The 26,145-nt window shown below is 36.4% G+C and overlaps 3 protein-coding genes across 3 annotated transcripts in view; 2 read left to right on the plus strand and 1 right to left on the minus strand.

Annotated features, from left to right (window-relative positions):
* The window catches only part of LOC107567476 (epidermal growth factor receptor kinase substrate 8-like protein 1), a 10,975-nt gene extending 5,587 nt beyond the window's left edge, over positions 1–5,388 (minus strand). The window contains exons 1-7 of the mRNA XM_016253173.1: positions 5,332–5,388; positions 3,414–3,501; positions 2,971–3,029; positions 2,196–2,349; positions 2,015–2,103; positions 1,747–1,821; positions 1,368–1,516 (exon numbers count right to left, since the gene is read on the minus strand). Coding sequence (XP_016108659.1) covers positions 1,368–1,516; positions 1,747–1,821; positions 2,015–2,103; positions 2,196–2,349; positions 2,971–3,029; positions 3,414–3,501 — 614 coding nt within the window. The 5' untranslated portion in view covers positions 5,332–5,388. The remainder of the gene's footprint in view (positions 1–1,367; positions 1,517–1,746; positions 1,822–2,014; positions 2,104–2,195; positions 2,350–2,970; positions 3,030–3,413; positions 3,502–5,331) is intronic.
* A 3,342-nt stretch (positions 5,389–8,730) lies between these two features.
* Positions 8,731–21,882, plus strand: slc6a16a (solute carrier family 6 member 16a). Its single transcript, XM_016254545.1, has 12 exons — positions 8,731–8,958; positions 14,452–14,683; positions 14,761–14,918; positions 15,952–16,078; positions 17,486–17,661; positions 17,995–18,105; positions 18,190–18,431; positions 19,106–19,286; positions 19,418–19,619; positions 19,714–19,873; positions 19,976–20,138; positions 21,084–21,882. The coding sequence occupies exons 2-12, from the start codon at positions 14,452–14,454 to the stop codon at positions 21,411–21,413; spliced, it is 2,082 nt and encodes a 693-aa protein (XP_016110031.1). The 5' UTR covers positions 8,731–8,958; the 3' UTR covers positions 21,414–21,882.
* Positions 21,883–24,851: 2,969 nt separating this feature from the next.
* Positions 24,852–26,145, plus strand: part of LOC107567502 (vesicular glutamate transporter 1-like) — a 17,384-nt gene continuing 16,090 nt past the window's right edge. The window contains exon 1 of the mRNA XM_016253203.1: positions 24,852–24,986. Coding sequence (XP_016108689.1) covers positions 24,925–24,986 — 62 coding nt within the window. The 5' untranslated portion in view covers positions 24,852–24,924. The remainder of the gene's footprint in view (positions 24,987–26,145) is intronic.

A 26,145-nucleotide genomic window follows, 5' to 3' on the forward strand; every position in this document is an offset into this window, starting at 1 on the left:
GGAGCTTTTGATATGGGCTGTGATGCAGCTCTTGGAAATTACCTTTTTTGTTCGTTGTCTGTCATTTCGAAGCTTAAGTTGCATACGGTTTTCTTTAGTTTTAATTTGCCTAACTATAGATCTGACCCAGTAGACGCCACAATCCCACTCTGTCTCTCTCCCGCTTTCTGTGTTAAAAAAAAAAAAAATGAAATGGTGGGTGTTTACTCAGTTGGCTAGAGCAGTGCTGATTGGGGAGAACGGAGGTGCGCTCACTCTATTGGTTAGTAAGACTGCAACTCAAGGCTGGCAGTCATGCATATGCTCTGGAACAAAGTAATATCGCGTCCATATCGCAGGCTTTGCGATTAGGAAATCGTAATGTCTCAAATCGCGATTTCGATTCGATTTCGATTAATCGCACAGCCCTAATTAGCAGCGCAAAAGGTCATGGGTTCAATTCCCAGGGAACACACATACTGGTAAAAAATGTATAGCCTGAATGCTGTAAGTCGCTTTGGATAAAAGCATCTACTAAATGCATGAATTATTATTAATCTATATATATATAGTTTTTATTTTTTAATATAAATTGTAAAAAAAATTTTACTTGGCATAATCAAATTAGGTAACATAAAGCCTTTTTTTGTAAATCAGCAATTTACATTTTTTTTAAAGAAGCAGGGCTGTGTTATAGAAAAGAGCAACTTATGTTGTGTTCTTTTTTGTGCAATGAAAAAGAAAGAAAGTTTTCAGGTTTGGAACAGCATTAGGGTGAGTAAATAATAACAGAATGTGCATTTTTGGGTGAACTGTCCATTTATAAGTGAGGTTCAAACTCAAAGCAGGGCACAGCCCTAATTAGCAGCGCAAAAGGTCATGGGTTCAATTCCCAGGGAACACACATACTGGTAAAAAATGTATAGCCTGAATGCACTGTAAGTCGCTTTGGATAAAAGCATCTACTAAATGCATGTAAGTCGCTTTGGATAAAAGCATCTACTAAATGCATGAATTATTATTAATCTATATATATATAGTTTTTATTTTTTAATATAAATTGTAAAAAAATTTTTACTTGGCATAATCAAATTAGGTAACATAAAGCCTTTTTTTGTAAATCAGCAATTTACATTTTTTTTAAAGAAGCAGGGCTGTGTTATAGAAAAGAGCAACTTATGTTGTGTTCTTTTTTGTGCAATGAAAAAGAAAGAAAGTTTTCAGGTTTGGAACAGCATTAGGGTGAGTAAATAATAACAGAATGTGCATTTTTGGGTGAACTGTCCATTTATAAGTGAGGTTCAAACTCAAAGCAGGTATCTGTTTGGTCATGTATTCTAAGAGTATAATTTCCATTCAAATTTAAATTCTACAGTTTTGTTACTGACTATGGCACGGTCCAGTTTGGGCCGAGTGACTTCCACAGTGGTTTCTCTTGTTCATTAAGGTTCTGCTGTAGTAGGGCGATTGCTCCACTGGTCATAGCGGGGCTGGAGACTGTTGCTGCCAACTCAGGACCACCTGTGGTCTTTACCATCTGGTGAACATACAACAAACCATATACAACATATGGCAATTACAAATTCTTTCCTTACTTTGTGGAAAAAAAGTAACTTCTCTTCTCTTCTCAGTTAAAGTTAGAGAAAGTTATACCTATGTTGCCAATTCTATGTTCTAATATACTAATATAATTTAAATTAGGCATATGAATGTTAAGAGTTTGGGTGTTTTCTCTATATGTCTCCTGTGTGTGTTTAATATTCTTACCAAGTGCAAAGGGATGAATACATGGTGCAAGAGTTCTTCTGAGGTTGGCTCTGAGATTTTCATCTTCAGGCGATCCTACAATAAAGACACACACACACACACACACGGGTCAAGCACAACAGTTTTATGAAGTTCTTAAATATGTCATTTCTGCTCTACTACCCAAGCAACCAAACACAACTGCATAACAATAATTGGAGAAAATATTCTCCAAGTTTGGGGGTTGAAATGCAAGATTAAGTCAAATTTGTCAAATTCGTCACCTTACCAGAAGACTAAGAGAATATTTCATCTTCTGAAAAATATCCACAAACTCTTGTTCTGATGGCGGCGTCACCCTTTGTGTGAGAGGGTCATCTACAAACATAGATGCTTTAAGGTTTACTATGTTTCTGATGGTCTCAGATAGGCTTGTGAATAATGGAGATCATTGGGGGCATCTCTCTCACCATCCTGCTCTTTCTTCTTCTTGGTTTTCTTCTTTTCATTCTTTTTGCTGTTCTTTTTAATGCTCTGTTGCTCTAGAATGTTCTTAGCCTCTGCTGTCTCCTGAAGACGGGCCATGAAACGCTCCACATCAGCAAAACAGTGATTCACCAACTCCTACAAGAGCGGGATATGAAAAAAGAGTAAACTGTAAAGTTTTAAGCAATAAGTTCAGTTACAAAAACGCAGTGCTACACAGTGGTTCAAGCACTTTCATTAGTCTTTTCACTAAAACTAAAATACCAGTAACATCATATTTTTCAGGTCAATGCAAGCTGTCACAATTTTACTGAGGTAAGTTGTCATGTTGTTTTAGCAGTTTGCAATTTCATACAGTTTCTTAATTACAACTACTGTAAAACAATAGTTTCATATTTTTAACATTATGTTTTACATTTGTTATAAATTGCTTTATCTTTTTATCTTTGTTGTTTTACTAATTATAGTATAGTATCTGTTTAATGGCAGGTTTTAAAGTGACAACTTATAAAGGTGAACGTGCATTCAACTTTTTTTCTGAGCAATAATGTTGAAAATGATTGCAAAATACTTTAGGGTGTGTTTAAAACACCCTAATTTTAGTCTCTTTTAAAAAAAAATGAATCACCTTCAGAAATATTCACAGGTGTAACAAGTGTGACAACTAGCCCTGGTCTCCTCTATTACAAAACTAAATTGTAATTTTTCAGGTCTGCATTCTATTCAACAGTAAGTGTCCTATTTAACAGTCATACTTACAACTTCTCTCTGTGCATGCATCAGATGTGTATCTGTTTTCACTCTGTCTCCTCCATTTACTAAGATAAGCAAATATAGAGCAATGAAATATAGTATTTATATATAAATATGTATACATATACATGGGTATGACAGAGGTATTACAATGTGAAGGTGGTTTATGAAGACACTGCCTATGTCCCTGTGATTCAAAAGGCTTAAGAACATACTAAATTACTTTTTTTGAAAATCTAAAAATGCAGAAAGTTTTCTGTAAGGGGTAAACTTAGGTGTAGGGTTACAGTATAAAAATCATTATGCTATAGAGAGTCCCCGTAAACCACCAATACCAACATGTGTGTGTGTATGTGTGTGTGTAAATTTACATAAGTAGTCAAAAATATGTATCGTTATTACGTATCTTTTTAATAAAACAGACAAACAGAAAATAGACATATACACACATGCATTTACACCTATGGGATGTGAGTTAGCAGCTGTGTCGTTTGTAGACTTAGACTGTCTCCTGGGGATAACTGGGGGAGCAGCCATCTTACAGAGCGAAATAATGGAAATGGAAAAGACAAAGAAAGTTATATTGACAGTGATAAAAATTCCTGTCATCCAATTGACAGTTCACACACAGTCAATGTCAAGTCTGGTATGGTTCAGCTGTACACTGATGAGTCACAATAACAACAAAACCATGGAAAGCTTGGACAGGTATGTGGCTTTTTAAATGCATTTAAGAGAACAAATAATGTCTGAATTTTTAAATCTACTTAAATTATACCTGCTGTTCCTTGGTCACCACTTTACGTGGGACTAAACTTTCAGTTAAACAGCATTATGCTACCACAACCCAGTTATCAAAGAGGATTATTGGGTAGTGGACCATTGGGGAGAAAACATCAGAAACTGAAGACAGAATTTTATTCAACTGAGCTGGCAGGCAGACAAAAAAGTGAGACGACTATGCTAAGGAGCCTGAGAGAATCACTTTATATGGTTTAATGGTTTCATAAAATAAGCTTTAGGACTCCCTATAATTAAGACACGCCTGTTCAGATTTTTCTTTTTTTGCCATACAAACTCAATGAATGGCAGGATTGCTTGAGAGTTTCACTCCTTCATTGTTTAAGACAATGAGAAGGTTGACATTCCACACATAACCAATACATTACTGCACATTAGCTCAGTCACAGCTATGGCCTCCAACTAGTAGAAACCAATAAATGCTTGTCAGATCTTTATGATCAATTAGCTTCTTAGTTGTGGGGTCACACCAGAGCTGTTTAAGAGTCTCTGAATATTTATTTTCAGGATCTTAACAGTAAAAAAAAAAAAAAGTCATTAAAATGTGCAATTCAACTTTTACAGATGGATTCCAAAGTCTGAGACCACTTGTTAAAACACTTTTTTGTATGTATTTTCCAGTTTTAAATAAATGCCAGTCTTCGGCATCTCCACAGCCCCATATAGGACAAGCAGTTTGCAAAATGTATGAATGGTTGGAAATAAATAAATGAAATAATATAGACAATAGACCGCAAAAAAAGGTTTGTGCAAAAATGAGTGATCATGTTCCTCAGCATGATTTGAGATGATCCATAGAACACTGTATACTTCAGTGGAGGCAAGAACATCTTACTGTCTATACAAAATGGCATGATCATAGTAATAATCACATGATCATAGTAATAATCACAATGTCACAAATGTAGTTATTTGATTAGTGACCTAGAAATAGTGTAGAATCTAAGTCATTTGTTCTCCGTTTTATGTCATAATAATTCTCAATTTAATGTTTGAAATGTTTCAAAATCCTAATCCTTTTTATTTCAAGGTTTAGATTAGATTTTGAATCCCTGGTTTCCAATGTGGTCTCAGATTTTTGGACCCCGACTATATTCTAAGTAGAAGTAGAAATTTCCAAGAACCCAACACAATCGCCATGTCAAAATCACTGCATTGACTAAACACTCTTGTGTAGTTTAGGAGGAGTGGCAGCATCTATGCCACATCTATGCCACCCAGGATTTTTAACACAGCTGCTATTATTCTAGCTGCTAGAGATCTATTCAATGACTTGTTTGAATTCACACTGTCATGTCATTGTATCGCCAAAGAATAGGTACAAGACACAAAATATAGCTCTTAGATATGAGATTACAATGCATTGAACATTGCTATAGATGAGTGAATACTTTCCAGTTCTTCAGGGAAAAGCATTCGTTACCAGTATGCATCGCAACTAGCATCTGCATGTGTGACCATAAAATCATAATATACACCTGTTGCCTAAATTGCTAGTCTTAATATAAAGTGTTGATTTCCATGGCATTCTTATAAAGATTTAAATGGCTGGTTTAAAAGTCTTACCGTGTGTTAGATGTGTGCACCTCCTTATGTCACATCTTCTGTTTACACCTAATAGAGAAATGCAAGAACAAGAAAAACAAGTTGATCTGTTTAACCTGAAGAAAGCCTGGACTCCCTCTCTCTCTCTCTCTCTCTCTCTCTCTCTCTCTCTCTCCTGAGTTTCAGGATATGAAGAGCATAGAAACCTGGGTGGAAGTGTGTTAATACAGTCTGATGACTGCATTCCTCTTACATTCCTCTGCGAGACAATAAACACAAGATCTTCACAGAGATAAGATTTTTTATAAGAAACTTTGAGAAGCCCAAAGGAAAATATTTAAAAATATTGTGTAAAACACCACATAAACATATGTACTAACACATAAAGACACATAAATGAAATACTCACCGAGCCACAGAGTCTTCAGCAGTGCATCAGTCACTGCTTCAGTGCAGTGTGTTCGGGCTAAGCTTGTTTGTCTAGATCTGTCATTCTTCTCATGCCCTCCCTCTATCTTTAGTTTCTTCTCTTCCACTGTTCCTGTCACTCACATGTGTAAAAATACCTCAGTGTTTAAGCTATTTGAAGTATTTTCGTGAGTCTAGGTCAATTTATGTGGTGTTTGCTGTCAGCATCCAATACATTTAGAGTGATATTATCTTACTGCAAAGCTTTTGATGCATAGATTATATTAGTAATGTATTGTTGTTGCTTTGCTTTTTTAAGCAATCATATCTCATTGTTATGAAATATTTATTATTCTTATGAATCTCTGTAGCTTGCTCAGTTGTTGGAAAACTATCTATTTATTATTCATGCTAAAAATAAGGACATCTATTATTAGACATTAGGTAAAGAAGAGGTATAGAAGGTATATAGAAGAATTTCTCAAAACACACAAAGTAAATAATAAACATACACTCCCACGCTTACATAACCTCTCACTTGCAATGATTGTGTCATTTTGATAGGAATTCTGTCTGTTGCCTCAGACGCCTTGCCAAGTAGAGCACAAATGCTGTTCATCCTACCAGGATCTGTGAATCAAGTTTCACATGACACTTTTTGTACCTACATTTCCTCTTTCCTCTCATTCAAAGTGCTGCACTGTACCTTACAAATCTGCATTTTGAATCTTTAAAGCAATGATTAATTTAACACTTATTCTGCAGTCTCTAAATAGATTTGTAGATGCGCAACTTTTAATAAAAATAAAAATGAGAAAGGCTTGTTTCGTTCGTGAAGAACTTCTGTGTATTTAGCGAACAGGTTGAGTAACTGATTCAATGATTCACTCAAAAAGATTAGCTTATCTCCACCTACTGGGGAAACATGCTAAATTTATTAGGACACCTAACAGGATATGGTGTCACACTCTATGGCTTTTGTTCATACATTTAGACTGTGGAAAGTACAGTCTTTCATCAATTCCATTTTCAGAGCTGGGTAGTAACTGATTACACGTAATCTGGATTACATAATCAGATTCCAAAAATTAAGTACTTGTAATTAGAGTAAATTACATTTTAATATACTCACAATCAGACTACAGTTAATTTGTTGATTACATATTATTCACACAATAGCAATAAATTATCCATAATTGATTTATTCTTCCTAATTTCTCTTTTTAATCTTTTAAAATGTCCTTTCTAAAATAGCCTACCACTTCTATACTTCCGTTTTGTGCACATTCACAGCATTTGACCAGTGGATTTACAAAAATCATTTCAGGTTCAAGAAGTGTTTAAACATTTCATCAACTACTGATGAACGCATACATTTTTATTTAAATGATCACTCAGAGTCAGTGGGTTATTTAACCACATAGCTTTGGAAGGCTTTTGTCTTTCAAATACATTAAAATGCACAAATTCACGTTATTTCTTACGTTATTCAGGCATGTCATATAAACATCTTTCACCTAATATATGCACTTACCCCTGAGGTTTTAGAATAAATATTTAAACAATTAAGTATCACATCTGCAAGTTCACGGTTCTCTGACGTTCACATGACATGCAGGTAAACAAATTAAAAATTTCATTTTTTTAGTAAGTGTTGTATTTTGATTGATGTTATTTTAAAATGACTTATTTTAATTTTAATTTTTAATTATTTAATTAATTATTATCTTTCCATTAAAAAAAAAACTACAGTTAATTTACTAACCTCATGTGAAACCTTTGATGTAATGTAATGTTTAATGCACTTATCCTATAATGTGAGTTAGGTCAAAAGTAAGCTAAACGTAATCTGATTCTAAAAAGTAGTCTGATTTTATTACCTGAAATGTGTAATGTAATGGATTACGTTACTAACTACATTTTTGTCATGTAATTTGAAATCAGTAACGGACTACAATTTGTAAGTAATCTACCCAGCTCTGTCCATTTTTCACAAAACTGGATACTATTGGACACTGCAACCCTGCATCTTTGTTTGGGATGTCGTCCTCTCCTCATACGAATTATCAAGCAATATTCCCTAAACTTTTGTTTAAAAAAAGTACAAGAAACAACATAATGACACCGCATACAACTTAACTAAGATTCAAACTAAGTGTTTTCTAATGAGCTTGTTTCTGGTCTCCCTATGTCACACGCGCATGAATGCAAGTCAGCGGAATGCAGTGCCTGCAGAAAAACTGAACGAATCACTGAATGATTCAAAAGATTCGACTCAGTGGGTTCAAGTGGAATCTCCAGAACTGTCAGCCTTTCACAATTTCATCCCAGACATGATGTAAACCCTATCACCCGTCCCAAAATAATACAGAATAATGCCCATGTCCGTATAACTCTTAAGGCCTTTCAGTAAAGAAACATGATAGCAATAATAACACTGATAATGCTCAGAATACTTTTAGAAAGCATCAGGTAAGGCAATGGCGCCCTCGTGTGTCAAAAATGGCAATGGGCCTTCTTGGCAAGAATGAGTGGTCTTATGCCTGTAAACGTGCCTCTTCTTGCAAGAACTAGCTTCTTCACTTCTGCTCTTGTAGCAGATGTAGTATCTATGCGTACCCACATACTTTCTATAGGCTCTCAACGCATATGAACAACATGCTTATTCAAAATACAAACAAGAGTCGTGGCGCGAGATGGAGCTTAGCGGTCGTACATTTACCATTCATAACTCTCGTTTTACTGTCCACAGCAGCTCCCCAAGTGATTTAAAATCAGTTTAAGGGACTTTATACACTTACTACGTTGTAGGTATTTATATAGGTAGGGTATTTATATAGGTAGATGTGCAAAGACTAAAGTTTTGATAAAGAGAATGCAGACCCCAAAAGGGGAGCTCCGCGTGTTCTGTAATGTGACACAAAGAGCTGTCAAGAAGGGGGAGGGCACGTTACAACATAAGTAAAAAAGCTCACGAGTTGTTCTCCAATGACAGAGCACCCGACACAACGTCAGGGTCTGGCGTTGTATGCCTTTTACCAAAGTTGTACATTCGGAGGCGAGCCCTCCAACCTGGCGATCCCCCAGCCAACCCAAGAGCGGGGTAAAAATACTGCAGTGGATCTGAACGACTGGATTTTTAGCTGAATCTATAACACAGAGGCTGCCAGTCGAAGATTAGCGGTTTAAGAAGAAAACAAAAACTACTACAAGGCAACTCCCCCTGAAACGGGCTGCAAGGTAAGAGTCAAAGAACTGCTGAAAGTTTTCTCATAAGCTGCAAGCGAGAGCTTTTCAGCTGAATTGCAACCGTTTCCTTAACATACGCATGTGTGGATAGGAGTTGGATGCATTACCTTAGAAGTTCTTATTTTCTCACTAGTTTCTACCAAACAAACGAGTAAGAAACGATCAAATTGTGTCCAGTTGCATTTGAGACTTTGCAGAAAAGTTTTAAAAGGGCCATACGATGCGATTTCAAGTTTTCCTTTCTCGTTGGCGTGTTACAAGCTGTTCGTGAATAGATAAGATCCCTAAAGTTGCAAAGACTAAAGTCTCAAACCCAAAGAGATATTCTATATAAAAGTTAAGACTTGTCCACGCCCTCCTAAAACGGATCGTTTAAACACGCCCCCACATGTCTACGTCACTGTGTGGGAAGATTTGCATAACGCCGCCCAAATGTGCACGCAAAGAAAGAAGGCGTAACTTTGATTCTCACTGTAGTATTGTTGCGGCCGCCATGTCGTGAAGGCGCTGTGTTTTGTTGTGAAAGCGAAACTACTTTGTTTGGTCTTCCAAAAGAGGACACGACTACAAATCAGTGGTTAAGTTGTATTTACAACACTGTTCCAGAACAGTTTAACCCAAATATTCAGATGTGTGCAGTGCATTTTACGGAGGATGTGGAATGTTTCCTGGGAGAGTAGCCTAAAATGCCGGTGTTCTGACAAATAATGCTGGCACACTAAGTAAGTAAGCTTTCATATTTAAAGGATTTCCCACTGATGATTCAAAAGCGAGTTTTGAGCAGTGTAGAGTAGCGCTTGTTGTTTGTCATTTCTCCGATCACAAATACAGACATGGTTTTATGTTTACGCGGCGCGATGCAACACAACGCGTAAAAAGACATTTAAGACGTTTAAGTCATTATAATCTGTAATTATGTCCCCACTGGATGCAACAAATGCCTCGTTTGTAATGGGTTTTATTGGTTTTGTCTCGTCGCTCCAGCCGGACAGGGCATCACAGTGTGGCAAGGGGCGTAACATTTCCGTCACACACTTGAGGTATTCGGCCAATCACAACACACTGGATAACTGGCCAATCACATCACACCTCGCTTTTCAGAACGATGAGCTTTGTACAAATCGATGCGTTTCAGAAAGGCGGGGCATAGAGGAGAAACAATAACGTACATTATGTGGGAAATAATGTGTTTTTTGAACCTTAAACCGCATAAACATTTCATTACACCAAATAATGTTATTTTTAGCAGCATCATATGACCTCTTTAACTCAGTCACTGATTTTGGTCTTTAATACATTAAATTGGTTCTATAATCAATTCTGTCTTTAATCAGTATTTACAGTTTATTTGCAGGCAGAAACAATGAGTGTAAATGCATTGGTGGTGTGTGATATATTATATTCCTGGATTCCTAAAATTCCTATGTTCCTAAAATACCATCAGCTGCCAAATTTGCTCCAAGCTGGTGATGTTGCAGAATATTTCAGCCAAAAATGTACCTTGTGTATATTAATTTAAACTTTAAGTCAAAATATATTTATATAGCACAATAAAAACAACAGAAGTTGACACAAAGTGCTGCACAATTTAGAAAATCATATAGAATATTTATACAAACTTCCATAAAAATACCAAATAATAAATAAATAATTTATACAGTTTCAGAAACATTAATCATATTTCAAAAACAAAGATTAACGGCCAGCTTTTGTTGCAGACAAAAACATTTAGTTTTATCGTAACATTGGACTTGTTGTTAGTTGCTGTAATATGTGAAGTTGTGTTTTTTACGTGAAGTTGTTTCTTATCTTTCTTACCCTGAAACACAAGTAAAAATTTGCTTCTTTTAAGCTGACAAATATAAACAGTGTGGGTACCCACATGGACAGTGAGAGCAAAGGAGAGGGTGTCAATTTCAATATTTCAGTCAGTGGTGTTGATACTGTCTACATAGGCATGTGTTCTCTTATGCACAGTTGCGTAAATGAAATCAAACAAGACTGGCACAGAAAAATAGCACAGCCGAATCAAATAACTGGTTGAGTGGGCAGGTCACTGGCACTTGTAGAAAAGGCACTCGGAGGATCAACAACGAGGCAAAGAAAATCTGTTCACTTTCCCACTAGTTTTAGTTAGCTTTTGTCTTTCTTTATTGTGTAATTGGCAGAGTAGTCGTGCCAAACATCTACCTAGACATGCAAGAGCATGGAGACAAGAGAGAGATGAGATGTTTACTTTCCCCATGTCACAAGATCATCATAGAGGCGTCGGACACCTTGAAAACTTTCCACTTCACAAAGTCCGCTTGTCAGTCAACTCAGCTCTGACGCAGTAACACACCTCTTTCTCCTTCTCTCACATGCTCTCTCCCTCTGTCTTTGCTAAAGAGAGGGATCTGGACATCTGTACTTTTCCACTCTCACAGTGGAGAGTGCTTAGATCCCAGAGGAAGACCCAACTCTATGTATGTTTTGCAAGTAAACATTATTTTTATGTATTAAGCTCACTTAAGGAATTGTTTAGTGAGATTTTACCAGATAATTTTTTGATTTTTATTATATGTAAATGTAAAACATCATGTATATTTTTCTTTTTGTTAGTTTATTTGATTATATTTATGCAACCTTTGTATTTATGTAACTTTGTAGGCTCAGATGCTGGCATGGCATTAAAATCTATACTACTACTACTAGATCCCCGAGCTGGGCCCTTCTTCATATGGTGGGTAAATAGTGCTAGACCTGACTCTTTCAAGTCAAAGTTTACCCATATGTTAGGGCTGGACAATAATTCAATATCAATATGTATCGCGATATAATTTTTTTCAATAACGGTGATACGATTTTTAAACACATTTCCGATATTTCGATATACATTACCAGTGTTTCCCATGCATTGGTTTATTTGTGGCGTTTGACTTCATTGAATAAACATGAGCACTGCATGTTTCAAAATCAAAACGCGTCGCGGGTGTTTTATATGAATGTGTCTCTGAAGGGAACCGACTGTCTTCAGAATAGTTTAGATGGCATTTTTATCTGATAAAGTAGCGTTCATGAATGGCCTCTTTAGCTGTGAAATTGTATGCAGATGCATGACTTTATGCCCCGGTTCAGGGGTTTTCAAACTTTTTAAACCCTTTTAATACCTGCAAATATGATGATCCCCTTTCATGAAATATAAAGGCAACTATATACATGACATGCATTTTCATGCATACAGACCCAGTTATACTTTGGAAAGCATTGAATTATAAAGACAAGTCTGTCATTTATCATTGCACTCAACGAAATGTATTAAAACATAATGTTGAAAATATATTTATATATTTACCCAATATTAGAGATTTTTTCAATTAAAAAATATTTTCATAACGATTTTTTCTTTCTTTCTTTTTTAAATTTCTATTTGTTTATTGTTAATCATACAAGGAAAAACACATAGAATAACCAGCGTAGGCATTATTTTTTACAATAAAACAAGAACACTGATGCAAAATTGTTACCAGATATGTATGTCGTCAATCCTGGAGACAAAATAATAAAAATTTCCAAATGCTTTGTGTTGTATAGCACTTTTCATAATAAATAGTATCATTAAGTGAACATAGTGTCATATAATTAACAAGACATATGTACATTGTAAGAAAGGGGAGATATAGAAATTTGATCAGATTACCTTTGTATCCCTAGTACTACTTGCTCACAAAATACTAATCTTGTGAGGTAGAATAACTTCACACGCTGGACTAGAGGTTACATGAACATTTTACAGTTTATAGTACAGTACTTGAAGTGCTTTTCACTTTAAATTAGCCAACTAAATGAGTTACTATAACACTGTCAGTAAAATATATTTGAATATAAATTAATATATAATAAATTATAACAGTGTTTTTTTGTATGGTGCTACGGTATGACATAGAATACATTTTTTCTTGATTTTTTTTTTTTTTACAGCTGTTTAATTACGTCAGTGTCATACTGCATTTGTGCTTCACATACTGTAATTTATTTCCGAACATTAAGTAAGTTCCCATCTCTCTGGAGCCTTAGCTTGGAAACAAATAATAAATTGCTGTTGCTGTTGAAATAAACAGCAATTAACTGGCCTAAATTTTCTTGTACAGTCCTGGTTGTGTGTTTCACAATCACAAGGAGGGCCTCTGTATGTTGAAAATCATGTGAAATACAGTTTTTGACTAAATTAGTTTTGAACCAACGGGACTCTGATGCTGGAATTGTGTTCGCGGGCTGTAGCTGTGGTTGTCTTCTGTTTACTTTTAAATATTTGGCCTGATCTGTATGCAAACATTTATTATTTGTCAAATTAACAAGACTTTAAGCCACCAAGCATACACACTTCTATGTTTGTCATTCGCCTGTGTTCAGCTGAGCTCTTTATCTCCACTGGAGAATGTCTGGATTATTTCTAAGATAAAGAGAATTAGATACAGTACTGTACAGGTTAGGGACAAAGAAGGAGTGAAAGTATGCCATAAATAAATAAAACAAACTGATTTTATATTAATAAAAGAAGAGATTAAAATAAATTATTACAAGTTTTTTTTAAATGCATTATGTTGAATAAAACAAGCACATGGACCTATACATAATATAAGGCAACTAATTCATTTAGCCTCTCTTCACTCTGGTTTTCTGCTCTGTGTTGTACATTCTGCACCATAATCTTCTGTTTACCTTGAAGTGAGAAGAAAAGTGATAGCTGGAGGGAACCAGGGAGATGGCAAGTTGGTTTTGACTTTTTGACTTTACTCACTCCAACTTACATAAAGAACACAATGAATCCTTTCACTTCTCTCCAGGGAAGAGGGAGAGAGTCCAAGAAAAAATGAGAGGGGTAAATACAGCGAAGTGGAGAGATAGATGAAGAGAAATAGAGGGTTAGCGGTTCCCCGTGGTTTTCTGCGAAATGGGTGTACTTGTCCAGGAAGGTGTCTTATGTACTGTGAACATCATGTTGAACATATTCTTTTCTCTTGTACGTCACTGTCTTAGACCTTCTGTTGACAACAATTTAATTGCTGAGAACCTGAAAGGAACATTATAGAAACGAATCGTTTCACCATTTTATCCATGATGGTTAAAACAAGCAGCTACGCTGGAAGCAGTGTTGTTATTGGTAACTAAAACTATTAAAAATGGATTTCATTAATAGAAATAAAGCTGAAATAAAATACAAAAATACATTTTAAAATGCAACAAAAATTGAAATGCAACTAAAATAAGTAAGTTGAAGTAGTAAAATTGCTAAAAGCTGAAATAAAATGAAAGGTAAAGAGAAATCAAAATGACAAGGACACATAACAACATTACTAATACAAACTAAAATTAAAATGAAAACAGAAAATATAAAATAAAATCTAATTCGAAATATTAGTATATGAATCATACTAAAATAAGACTGACTGGTCATTGTTCATGTTTTCCAGCATTTAGTGACAAATGTTGTGTCCTCTCTAGATGGAGAAGCCGCCGTTGCCCAATGATGAGGATGGTAGTGTATTGGCTGAGAGTCGATCAGACACGGCTCTGGTGGCGGCAGATGAAGAAGGGTCTGCGGGTGCTGATGGGCCAGAGGACGACAGGCCAGCGTGGGACAGTAAGCTGCAGTATGTGCTCGCTCAGGTGGGCTTTAGTGTTGGCCTGGGCAATGTCTGGAGGTTCCCCTATCTCTGCCACCAAAATGGAGGAGGTGGGTACTTTTGTTTATTGTATGTCTTTGTGAAATTGAGCTGTTTGTTAACGTAATCACACACTCTCTGTCTTCAGGTGCCTTTATGTTACTGTATGTGTTGCTGTTGCTCATTATCGGGGTTCCTCTGTTCTTCATGGAGCTGGCCGCTGGGCAGAGCATCCGTCAGGGCAGCATCGGGGTCTGGAAGCACATCTCACCTCGCCTCGCCGGCATCGGTTACTCCAGCTGCATGGTAAAACACTCTCTATATGAGAATAACTAATATTTTAGTACTTGAAGAAAATGATTTTATTGCATTATAACATTGAGCTTATGTATACGTATATGCATAGAAATATACATGTAGACATGTGTGTACACATTAATATATATATATATATATATATATTTTCCAGTGCATAGTAAACATTATAACAAAGATAGACAAAAATAGTGTGTTGACATTTTTTCAGAGATATTATTGGTGAGTGTATATTTAAAACAAGCTGAAAGGTGTCATGTTTCGTCGAGTGGTTACATGACATGGGATTTTGTTTTACTTGATTTATGGGCTTTAGTTTCTTTAAAATAGGATATGTGTCTGTATACAGGCAAAAAAGCCACAAATATTTTGTGGCTGATGCAATAAAATTAGAACATTTAGAGAAAATATTTGTGTCATGCTGGGTAGAATTGTCAAAACAGAAGTGTCCGTTTTATTCTGAGGCTTTAAAAAACGCAGCCAGCTTTAGTTCACTGTTATGAGAAGTGTTTCTAAAGTAGCTGCAATCTATACACGCATGTTGATATGTATTCTGTGTTTGTATGTGAGGAATGGGAGTATTTCCTCTCTGTATGAAAATATAAGAGGATTTCCTGTGTGCTTTTGCATACAGTGGGTACGGAAAGTATTAAGACCCCCTTAAATTTTTCACTTTTTTAATAAATCTGCAAAAATGTAAACAATTCTGTGTTTTTCTGTCAATATGGGGTGCTCTGTGTACATTAATGAGGAAAAAAAATGAACTGCAATATAACAAAGAGTGAAAAATTTAAGGGGGTCTGAATACTTTCCGTACCCACTGTATGTGTGCTTGTATGATAACAGTATCAGATTGTCAGTAAGACCATAAATTCCATAATGTTGGTATCTTACACGATATGTGAGGTTATCTGAGTTTGTCTTTCAGTAACAGAACCAGTAAAGATAATGACAATGACTATTCTGTTCAGTTTAAAATGATACATCTACACAGGCGTTTTCATGCTGCTCTTGTTTTTCTCAGGTTTGTTTCTTCGTGGCCCTGTACTATAATGTGATCATTGCCTGGTCTCTGTTCTATATGGGGAATTCATTCCAGTATCCATTGCCATGGGAACAGTGTCCTGTAGATATGATCTCAAACCAGACAGGTATGTTGCTCACAAACACATAATCACTTGAAATGGCCATTTCGAGTCATTTTGTAGTCATATACCATAGACTGTATAAAAACATGGACGTAGTGTCCTTGACGTCACCCGTTGGTTTCTGAAGAGAGTTTTTGAAGCTCAAAGTGGGCGGAGCAGGCCGTCGCCATCTTTGCAGCGCATCACCGCACGTCACTCCCGGATAATCGAAAATGGGCAAAGAGGCGGGAGTTGGTTGCTGAAACCACGCCCACCTAGCTCGACGGTGGTAACAGCAGCGGAAATCCACCTGTCACTCCAGTGGCCACGCCCTTAATTATGCAGAACTTTAAGGCTTAACATAATTTAAATGGATGAGTTATAAAAAAAATTCACCCCCCTCAAAATGAGCTATATAGACCAAAACCACTCTTTGAACCAGGCTGTAAACACATTTTTTCCTGCTGTAAAGTTGGGCATTTTAACATGGGGAGTCTATGGGATTGACTCCCTTTTGGAGCCAGCCTCTAGCGGCCAGTCGATGAATTGCAGTTTTAGTCACTTCCGTGTTGGCTTCAGGAGAGAGACGGGGAGGTTGCCACTTGTCATATACACATAAAATGAGTAATTAGTTTCTTACCATAGTACTATTCAAAAATGTGAGGTCATAAAGTTTTTTTACATTTTTTTAAAGAAATTAATACTTTTATTCAGCAAGGATGCATTAAACTGATCAAAAGTGACAGTAAAGATATTTATAATACAAAAATTGTTAAATTAATGCTGTTCCTTTGAACTTTCTTTTCATCATAAAGTCCTGAAAATAAGTAATAAGTTTAATTTAAAGCATCACAACTCTTTTAAACATTGATAATAATAAGAAATGTTTCTCGAGCAGCAAATCTGCATATTTTAATGATTTCTAAAGGATTATGTGACAGTGGCTGCTGAAAAGTCAGTTTTGCCATCACATGAAAATATATTCAAATAATATATGTATGTGAAATTTATATTTAGTTTTATTTTAAAGTATTATATAAGCAATAACGGTTTCCAAAAAACAAAAATGAACAAACAAATAAAATATGAAAAAAATAAATAAAATTAGGAAAATTAAACGCACAGCATGCAGTAATGAAAACATCAAGTTTTTAAAATAACAGTAAAACACACGGTATTCAAACTTTAGGTCAAGGGTTCAATGGAAGAATGCATTTCGTTGTTGCCTTAGGCAAAGGCACAAAGGAAAATCAGTTTTTCTATTCAAATATTGAAAATTTTTTTATATTGTTAGCAATCCTCTAATGAGCACTTCACTAGTCAGTTACTCACAAACATCCCTGATAATTATACTCTTTGTATATTGCGTGACTTTGATATAAAGGGTTTTTGTACGGCTGTGTTGTAACACATCTCATCTTCTTGTCTTAGTGAAGGAATGTGCGTCAAGCTCTCCTACCTCATATTTCTGGTTCAGAAAGGCTCTGGATATCTCAGATTCCATAGATCAGTCAGGAGAGTTTAACCCCATAATGACCGGTTGCCTGCTTGCAGCCTGGGCTTTAGTGTGTCTCGCAATGATCAAGGGCATCAAGTCTTCTGCTAAGGTATAACATGCACACATGTTTGTTTCTCTATCATGTTGGAGACTTTTCTTGTAAATCTATTGTTTGTTACTGAGCGAATTATATTTTCTATCCCTTAACCTCAGACAAAGCTTATTATATTGTAAAAAATAAAGAATTTTATCAAGCCATTTTCCTGGCAATGTTGGTGTTTTGCTATTTTTGTGAGGTTTTAGTATCCTTGAAGGGATATTTGGTTCCCAGTGTGTTTTTGTCAAAATTGTTGGCAAAACTTGTAAATAAATGGATTCAGCAGATGTTTCATAGTGAAATCAAAACATAAAAAGTTCATGATCTCTCTCTTCTTTTCTTTAGGTGATGTATTTCTCCTCTGTGTTCCCTTACGCTGTGTTGATCTGTTTTCTAATCAGAGGGGCCATGTTGGACGGCGCTGTAGAGGGCATCAAATATATGTTTTATCCTAAGGTGACAACAAGAGCTCACTCCCATCAAATGCAATATCTAAATGTGATTGTGTAATCATAGTCTATTCCTCCGTGTCTTTATTAGCTGGAGATTTGGGGGGAAGTGCAGGTGTGGCGTCAGGCTGCTACACAGGTGTTCTTCGCACTGGGTCTGGGTTACGGCTCTGTGATCGCTTACTCGTCCTACAATCCTGTGCATAACAACTGCCACCGGGACGCCATCATGGTCTCAGGCATCAACTTCATGACCTCAGTATTGGCCTCTCTGGTTGTCTTTGTGGTCCTCGGTTTCAGAGCTAAGAACATTGCTTTGGATTGTGTTGCAGCGTAAGTGAGAATCTGTGTTCATTTTCCTCCTTTTTTGCTTGAAATACAATTGTATCTCTCACTTTAATTTATGAAAGTGTTATGAAATAGACACACATCACTGTTCAAATGTTTGCGATCAGTAATATTTTTTAAATTTTTTTTTAACAAATTCTCTTATGGTCACCAAAGCTACATTTGAAAAAATTCAGAGTAAAAACAGTAATAATGTGAAATATTATTACAATTTAAAATAACTATAACTATTTGAACATTACAAAATATAATCACAATAGTATAACCTTCCATTGAAGTAAAACAATTTGAAAGTGGGGGGAAACTCACATTATGAAATAAATGTTTTTCTCCAATAGCCAGAATTATTGGCACCCCTAGGAATTCTTCATAACAACGTTTATTTCATTATGAGACACCCCCCCCCCGCCCACACTTCCCATTGTTTTACTTCAATGATATGCTAGAATTGTAAAAAAAAATTTGAATGAAAGATTAAAAGGATAAAGATGCAGATTTATTTTCACAGCCACATTTGCTCATATTTACCAAGGGTGCCAATATTAGTGGAGGGCACTGTATATACAATAGATCCAGATAATAGTTTTTCTCTGTTACTAAAAATGATTTCACAATTTCTTTATATTGATATTACATGTAATGTTAATATCACTCTGTAGTAATGTGGCCAGGATGGCAGGAATGGCAACAACAGGTTCGTCGGAGCATTGGTGGCCATGGTTCAACATTTCAGACCCCAAATCAGTGACTCTTCAAGACTACAGAGAATGGTACAGCCACTATGGAACCCTGCTAGGGTCAAACATCACTGACTGTGACCTGGAAAGAGAAATGAGCAAGGTGGGATTCACATATACTGTATGTATGTGCTTCAGTGCATATTCAGTATCCAAATGTGTCTCACTATCATAATGAAACTGTTTCTGGTTGTAAGAGTCCATCTGTGTTGATCCTGTTTCTATTTCTCTTAGGGTGTGGAGGGCACGGGTTTGGCGTTCATAGCATTTACAGAGGCGATGGCATTGTTTCCAGCAAGTCCATTTTGGTCGACTTTGTTCTTCCTCATGCTGCTGAATTTAGGCCTCTCCACCATGTTTGGCACCATGCAGGGGATTCTTACCCCACTCATGGACAACTTCCGAGTGCTCGGGCGCCACAAGACCATGTTGACGGGTACACACAAATAGACACGCTCATATACTAAAGGATATTGTGACGTGGCTGTAAATGTCACATAACTTTGCTGTATCATTTGTATCATTTGCAGTGTGTAGCTGCATCTTGGGCTTCTTCATTGGCCTGCTGTTCACTCAGAGAAGTGGCAACTATTTTGTGACCATGTTTGATGACTATTCTGCCACACTGCCACTGATCATCGTTGTGGTTTTTGAAACCTTCAGCGTGGCGTGGATTTACGGTGCTGATCGGTGAGATGATAGATTTCTAAGATGATTATCTTGGGGTTAATATGGTTTGTGTGATCGGCCGTGTGTAGTTTTTTAAACATCATTGTATTTGCTGTTCTCCAGTTTCTTGGATGATGTGGAGGTGATGCTGCACTGGCGCCCTCCGGTGATTTATTGCTATTTGTGGAAGTATGTGTGTCTGCTCGGCATGGTGGGACTGCTGGCTGCTAGTCTTCTCCGTATGGTCTTCAAACGGCCCACTTACACAGCTTGGAACCACACCACGGTATTATACACTCTCAAATGAGATGGACCATTATAAACTAACTTCCATGTAAAAAAAAAAAAGAATGATGACTGTAGATACCTTTAAAGGGATAGTTCACCCAAAAATTAAAATTCTGTCACTCACCCTCATGTCGTTATAAAACCTGTAAATCCTAACCTATTCATCTTCAGAACACAAATGAAGATATTTTTTATGAAATCTGAGAGCTTTCTGACCCTGCATAGACAGCAATGCAACTATCGCGGTCAAGGTCCAGAAATAAATGAATGAAGGTCTTCCGGGTTTGGAACGACAAGAGGGTGAGTAATTAATGACAGAATTTTTATTTTTGGGTAAACTAATCCTTTAAAGGGCCAAAAGAAAAAAAATCTGTCATAATTTACTCACCTTGATGTTTTTTCAGACCTGTATGACTTTATATATTTTGAAAAAAGTTTTGGTATTTTTACACATATGCTGCTGTTCGAAAGAAGACTCTCGTACTCATTACGACTGCATTTATTTGATCAAAATACAGTAAATAAAACAACAAAAAAAGTATTATTACCATTAGCAATAGCTGTTTTCTATGTTAATATGTTTTAAAATGTAATTTATTCCTGTGCTTCAAAGCTGAATTTTCAGCAGTCATCACTGCAGTCTTCAGTGTCACATGCTCCTAGTATGTTTATTTGCTGCTCAAAAAACATTTCTTCTTATTTTCAGTGTTGAAAACAAAATGTTTTGTGGAAACCTTAATACTTTTTTATTTTTCAGTATTCTTTGATGAATAGAAAAAATTTATTAGTTTCTTTAAAAACATTGCATGGTGGTGTACAATGAAAGTCAAGTGGCTACAATGTTGTTTTGGACCCCATTGACTTTTATTGTATGAACAAAAACATTTGCCATATTGCTGCAGATTATCCACCCAAGTGTGGTGACTGTATGTCTCTTTGTCAGGGATCTGAAACTAGCCTCGAGTATCCTGGATGGGCTCTGGTCATGCTCTCCATGCTAATCATCGTAGCATCTCTCCCCGTGCCCATTGGCTACCTGCTCTCCTTCCTCAGAGGTGGGCGGAGCCTACCAGTGGAGGAGGGCGAGATTGAGCCTCCAAGAGAACGATACTCCAAATGCAATTCTGCTGAGCCAGAGCCGAATAACCATCACTCCCCACTGGACGAAGACAGGAATCGGCCGCGCTCCACCTTCCTTCCACTGGGTGCTGAACACTACAGGCTGCTCCCGCAACAGGAAGAGGGAGAGGAAGAGGAAGACACTGGGCTGTAAGGAAATGCAGGGACAAAATTGAATTCAACAGGTGTTTGAGCAGAAAACGAAAAGACTATTTATCGATCAGTATTGGAGTTTTTTTAATGGAGTGGAGGGAGGCGGACTCCATTTATTCTCATTATGCTAATGAACATTCATGAAACATATTAGTCAGTCAAAGCCCTATTTGAGAGGGACACTTTTTGCAAGTGCACCAATCACTGAATTGCTTTGTTCTTGAATCCCCACATGTACATACTGTAGTGATGTGCTCTATACCAAAAGTGCCTCTTAAAGGGATAGTTCACCCAAAATGTTCAAAATGAGGGCAGTTGTGGTCTAATGGATGGAGAGTCGGACTTGTAACCCGAAGGTTGTGGGTTCAAGCCTCAGGTCTGACAGGAATTGTCAGTAGGGGGAGAGAATAACCAGCACTCTCTCCACCCTCAGTACTATGACTGAGGTGAGACCCTTGAGCAAAGGTCAAGCAAACCCCCCAACTGCTCCCCGGGTGCTGCAGCATTGGCTGCCCACTGCTTTGGGTGTGTGTGTTCACTGCTGTGTGCACTTGGATGGGTTAAATGTAGAGCACAAATTCAGATTATGGGACCACACTTCACTTTCAAAAATTAAAATCTCACTCTCAGGCCATTCAACATGTAGATGAATTTGGAACAGATTTGAAGTTAAAACCATCTTCATTAATTTCTTTCTCATAAACACGCAGCTTTTCACTTCACAAGACTGGATCACTTGTGGCTGTTTGTACTCTCATTCTGACGGCACCCATTCACTGCAAATCTTGGATGGCCTGAGTGTGAGTAAATTTTCAGCAATTTTCAGCATTTTTAGGTGAACTATTCCTCTAAGAAAGATGCACACTTAGAATTAAAATCAAATTACAGCTTCTCCAAAGGACATCATGAAATTACACTCATATCATACAGAATATAGCTGGTGGAGGCCGTTTTAAAAGATGTATCAGAATTATAAATGTTACTAGAATACTAATATTTGTGTATACTTTTCTGCAAGGAAATGGTATTTAGAGGTTCAAAGTTTCTTTGAGTATGAAAATATTAGTCGTTAACTTTTTTAATAAGCTTGTTTTAGCCTGGAAATGGTTATAATATCAAGAGGAAATTGTGTTATATATTATTAATAGAGTTACATGAAAAGTCAACAGTTATGTCAGACATAAATTAAGTACACAAATTATTTTGTAGTTTTCAGTGACAGTAAAATACTACAATATTTTTAGTAAAGCCACAGATGATAGTATAAATGATCTGACTATCAAATGCCGCAGATTGCACAAATATTAGGTTAAAGCTACTTTGTCAAACAGAAAGCACAGCTCATGGTTGAGCATCACCCACCCACTCCTAATATATCTACATATTTGACCCTGGACCACAAAACCAGTCATAAATAACACTAGTATATTTGTAGCAATAGACAAAAATGCATTGTATGTGTCAAAATTATAGATTTTTCGTTTATGACAAAAATCATTAGGATATTAAGTAAAGATCATGTCCCATGAAGATATTTTGTAAATTTCCTACTGTAAATATATTAAAACGTAATTTTTGATTAGTAATATGCATTGCTAAGAACTTCATTTGGACAACTTTAAAGGCGATTTTCTCAATATTTTGATTTTTTTTGCACCCTCAGATTCCAGATTTTCAAATAGTTGTATCTCAGCCAAATATTGTCCTATCCTAACAAACTTTCAGATGATGTATAAATCTCAATTTCGAAAAATTGACCCTTATGACTGGTTTTGTGGTCCAGGGTCACATTGTGGGATCAGAAAAACAATGCAGAACAGTTAATAAATGACTGCTATGTGGATCCTCAGCTTGAATCAGGTGTGTGAACACAAATACTACAGATTACAGATTAATTTCATGGTCCTTTGATGGTTATTAGGGGTGGGAAAGCTCAGCTTTTGGTCCGTCTCAGACCAGAAAGATTTTAGTCTACATTTTAGACTGATCAAGAGAGGTTTTAGTCATTAGACTAAACATGAAAGCTTTTTTTTTAAAAAAACGTTTATGCTGTTGAACATGCTTGGGTTTGTGTGTATACATTATAGGAGGTGTTTGCATGTTTACTTCATTTGTGAGTATTCTTTTTATTCATTCACTTCTGTTGTAATGTAATTTGACAGTACAGAATACATACAGAATAGTTTGGATACTTTAGAGTGTTTGTGTATGTGTGTCAAAAACAATATTTTGTAATTACCATCACAATTTGTGCCATGCTGAAGAGTCACTGTATATTGTCTGTACCAAATAAAAAGTTCTTTGGTCATAGATGTGAGAGCACATTTCTTTCATTAATATTTATTTAGTTTACCACTATATTTTTAGAAGATGAATTTTATAGTTTTCATAATAAATATTGTTGCGAAGGGGTTTTAAGACAGAACGGATTTCAGACCAGAATTGAAGGAAAACAGAATGAAACTGAAATAAATGAAACTCTTAATAATGTCAGGGAAAATGCACACAATATTAAACAATTTAACTATTTTCCTCTAAAATTTTCTTTAGACTCTATAGTTACACCTTGTGAAATATTTATTATATGTGGAACATTAAAAACCCATCTGTACGAAGTGAAAACCTTTGTGAGCTATTTTTACCTGATATACCTTATCCTTAACCTAAAAGAATGTTTGTTTGTGTAACCATCCAAAAAATATAGACAGGTTGATTCAGTCTGTTTTCATGTTATTATTATGAAAATAAGAATTTGACCTGAAAACCGGTTGATTTAGATTTGAGGCTATATGAAATCTTACATTATCTGGCAAGCAGTTATAATTATTGTATAACTGCATTATTAATGAATTGCCAAATTATCAGTATTATTTAAATCTGCAAATACACTATATCGCTGTAGTAAACACAGGGTGGCGATAGACTGCACATAAACTTTCACACAGGGACCTAAGGTACCATCACACGATGCTGAGAAACTCTCAAACACAACTTTTATTTACAAGTGACAGACTGTGCGATATAGCCTACTATAGACTATAAAAGGTTAGTTACATGAGGAATGTAGCAGCTAAAAAAAATGCTTTTATTGATTATATAAAAAATATGTCAATGTCTTTATGCTTTATGAGACATCTATTGTGTTAGCATATTATATATATTATTAGGCTATAATATATTCTGGACCACGGACACAGAGAGAGAGAGAGAGAGAGAGAGCGGGGGATGTCCGAGGGATAATTGAACTACAGATAGTAATGCAAATCTGAGAGAGAGAGAGAGAGAGAGAGAGAGAGAGAGAGAGAGAGAGAGAGAGGCGCACGGTGCACGGTGCACGGAACAGGAGCACACCGGTCGGACTCGGAAGTCGCGAGGATGGAGATCCGTCCAGACCGCTTTAAGGCTCAGGCAGGAAAAACATAGAGAGAGAGAGAGAGAGAGAGAGAGAGAGAGGCGCACGGTGCACGGTGCACGGAACAGGAGCACACCGGTCGGACTCGGAAGTCGCGAGGATGGAGATCCGTCCAGACCGCTTTAAGGCTCAGGCAGGAAAAACATTGGGAAAAATACACAGGTGAGGAAGTATCTTGCTATCCTCAAAGCATTTAGGTACTTTAAGAAGTTTTCCTTTAATTGTTTTATATTTCTCTCTTGGTTTCTGTGTATTCTTGTTTAAAAACGAAACATAGTGTTCAAAAGTGATTTACGTCGAAATTGAGGTGTTGCGAAAACTTCTGGAATTCAAAGGCGATGAGTTTATGTCAGTGACCTGATCTGACAGCACATTTACTGAGGAAAGATGCTGGTGGAACCGTATTATATCAAGTTCACTGTAGCCAAAAAGTGCTGTGTTCCCTCCTTTGTGCATGTGTATCCTGCCTCAACTCAAGATGTCAGGTGCAAGCCCTTGTCGTGATTGACTCTCAGTCAGAGGTCTTCTTATGTAATCTGTTTGCATGTAATGCGTCCACTCTGTCCGATTGAGGAGATTGTCCAGAAGGATCAGATTAGTTCGCGGCTAACCCGGTGCCATCCGACTCATGGCGTTGATGGCTTGCTCTCTCTAGTATCTGTGCGCCAGGCATGGGCCGGTATGAGATTTTGACGGTATGATAACCTTAAGCAAAAATATCACGGTTTCACGGTATTGTCATTACAGCTCTAAAATGTGTTATTTTTAAATGACTAGGTAAAAAAAAAAACTGCTGGACACAATATATTTTGTTTTTGAGCAACATACAGAATATTAGGAACAGTAGACTTTGTTTATTTTTTCTTTGATCTGTTTCCTAAAAAGAAGAAAAATAAAGACTGACATCTTTATTTAGCCTAAATCTGTAATTAGTTATTTAATTTTAGTTATATAATTCATATACATATCATTTCATATCATTTATTTATATAATTTCATATACATAATTTGATTTAATAATAACCCAATTTGAAGCAAAAACAGAATGTTCTGACTAGCTTTGTGAAATTATGCTACATGCCTGAAGAAACCAAACAGCAGAAGCTCTGAATGAGACGCAGATTCTCTCTCTGACAGCAGGAGGCGCTTCTGGAACACCATATACGGCGTTTCCTTGGTTACCGCTGTAAACAAAGGGCTGAAACACTGCTTTAATATGAACTATACAGAGACCAGATGAAAAGAAAATACCATCTAAACGTTTCTGAAGACAGTCAGTTCCCCTCAGAAACACATTCATATAAACCCCCAAATCAATATT

The sequence above is a fragment of the Sinocyclocheilus grahami genome, unplaced genomic scaffold, assembly GCF_001515645.1.
Source record: "Sinocyclocheilus grahami isolate Dianchi unplaced genomic scaffold, SAMN03320097.WGS_v1.1 scaffold27.1, whole genome shotgun sequence".
NCBI lineage: Eukaryota > Metazoa > Chordata > Actinopteri > Cypriniformes > Cyprinidae > Sinocyclocheilus > Sinocyclocheilus grahami.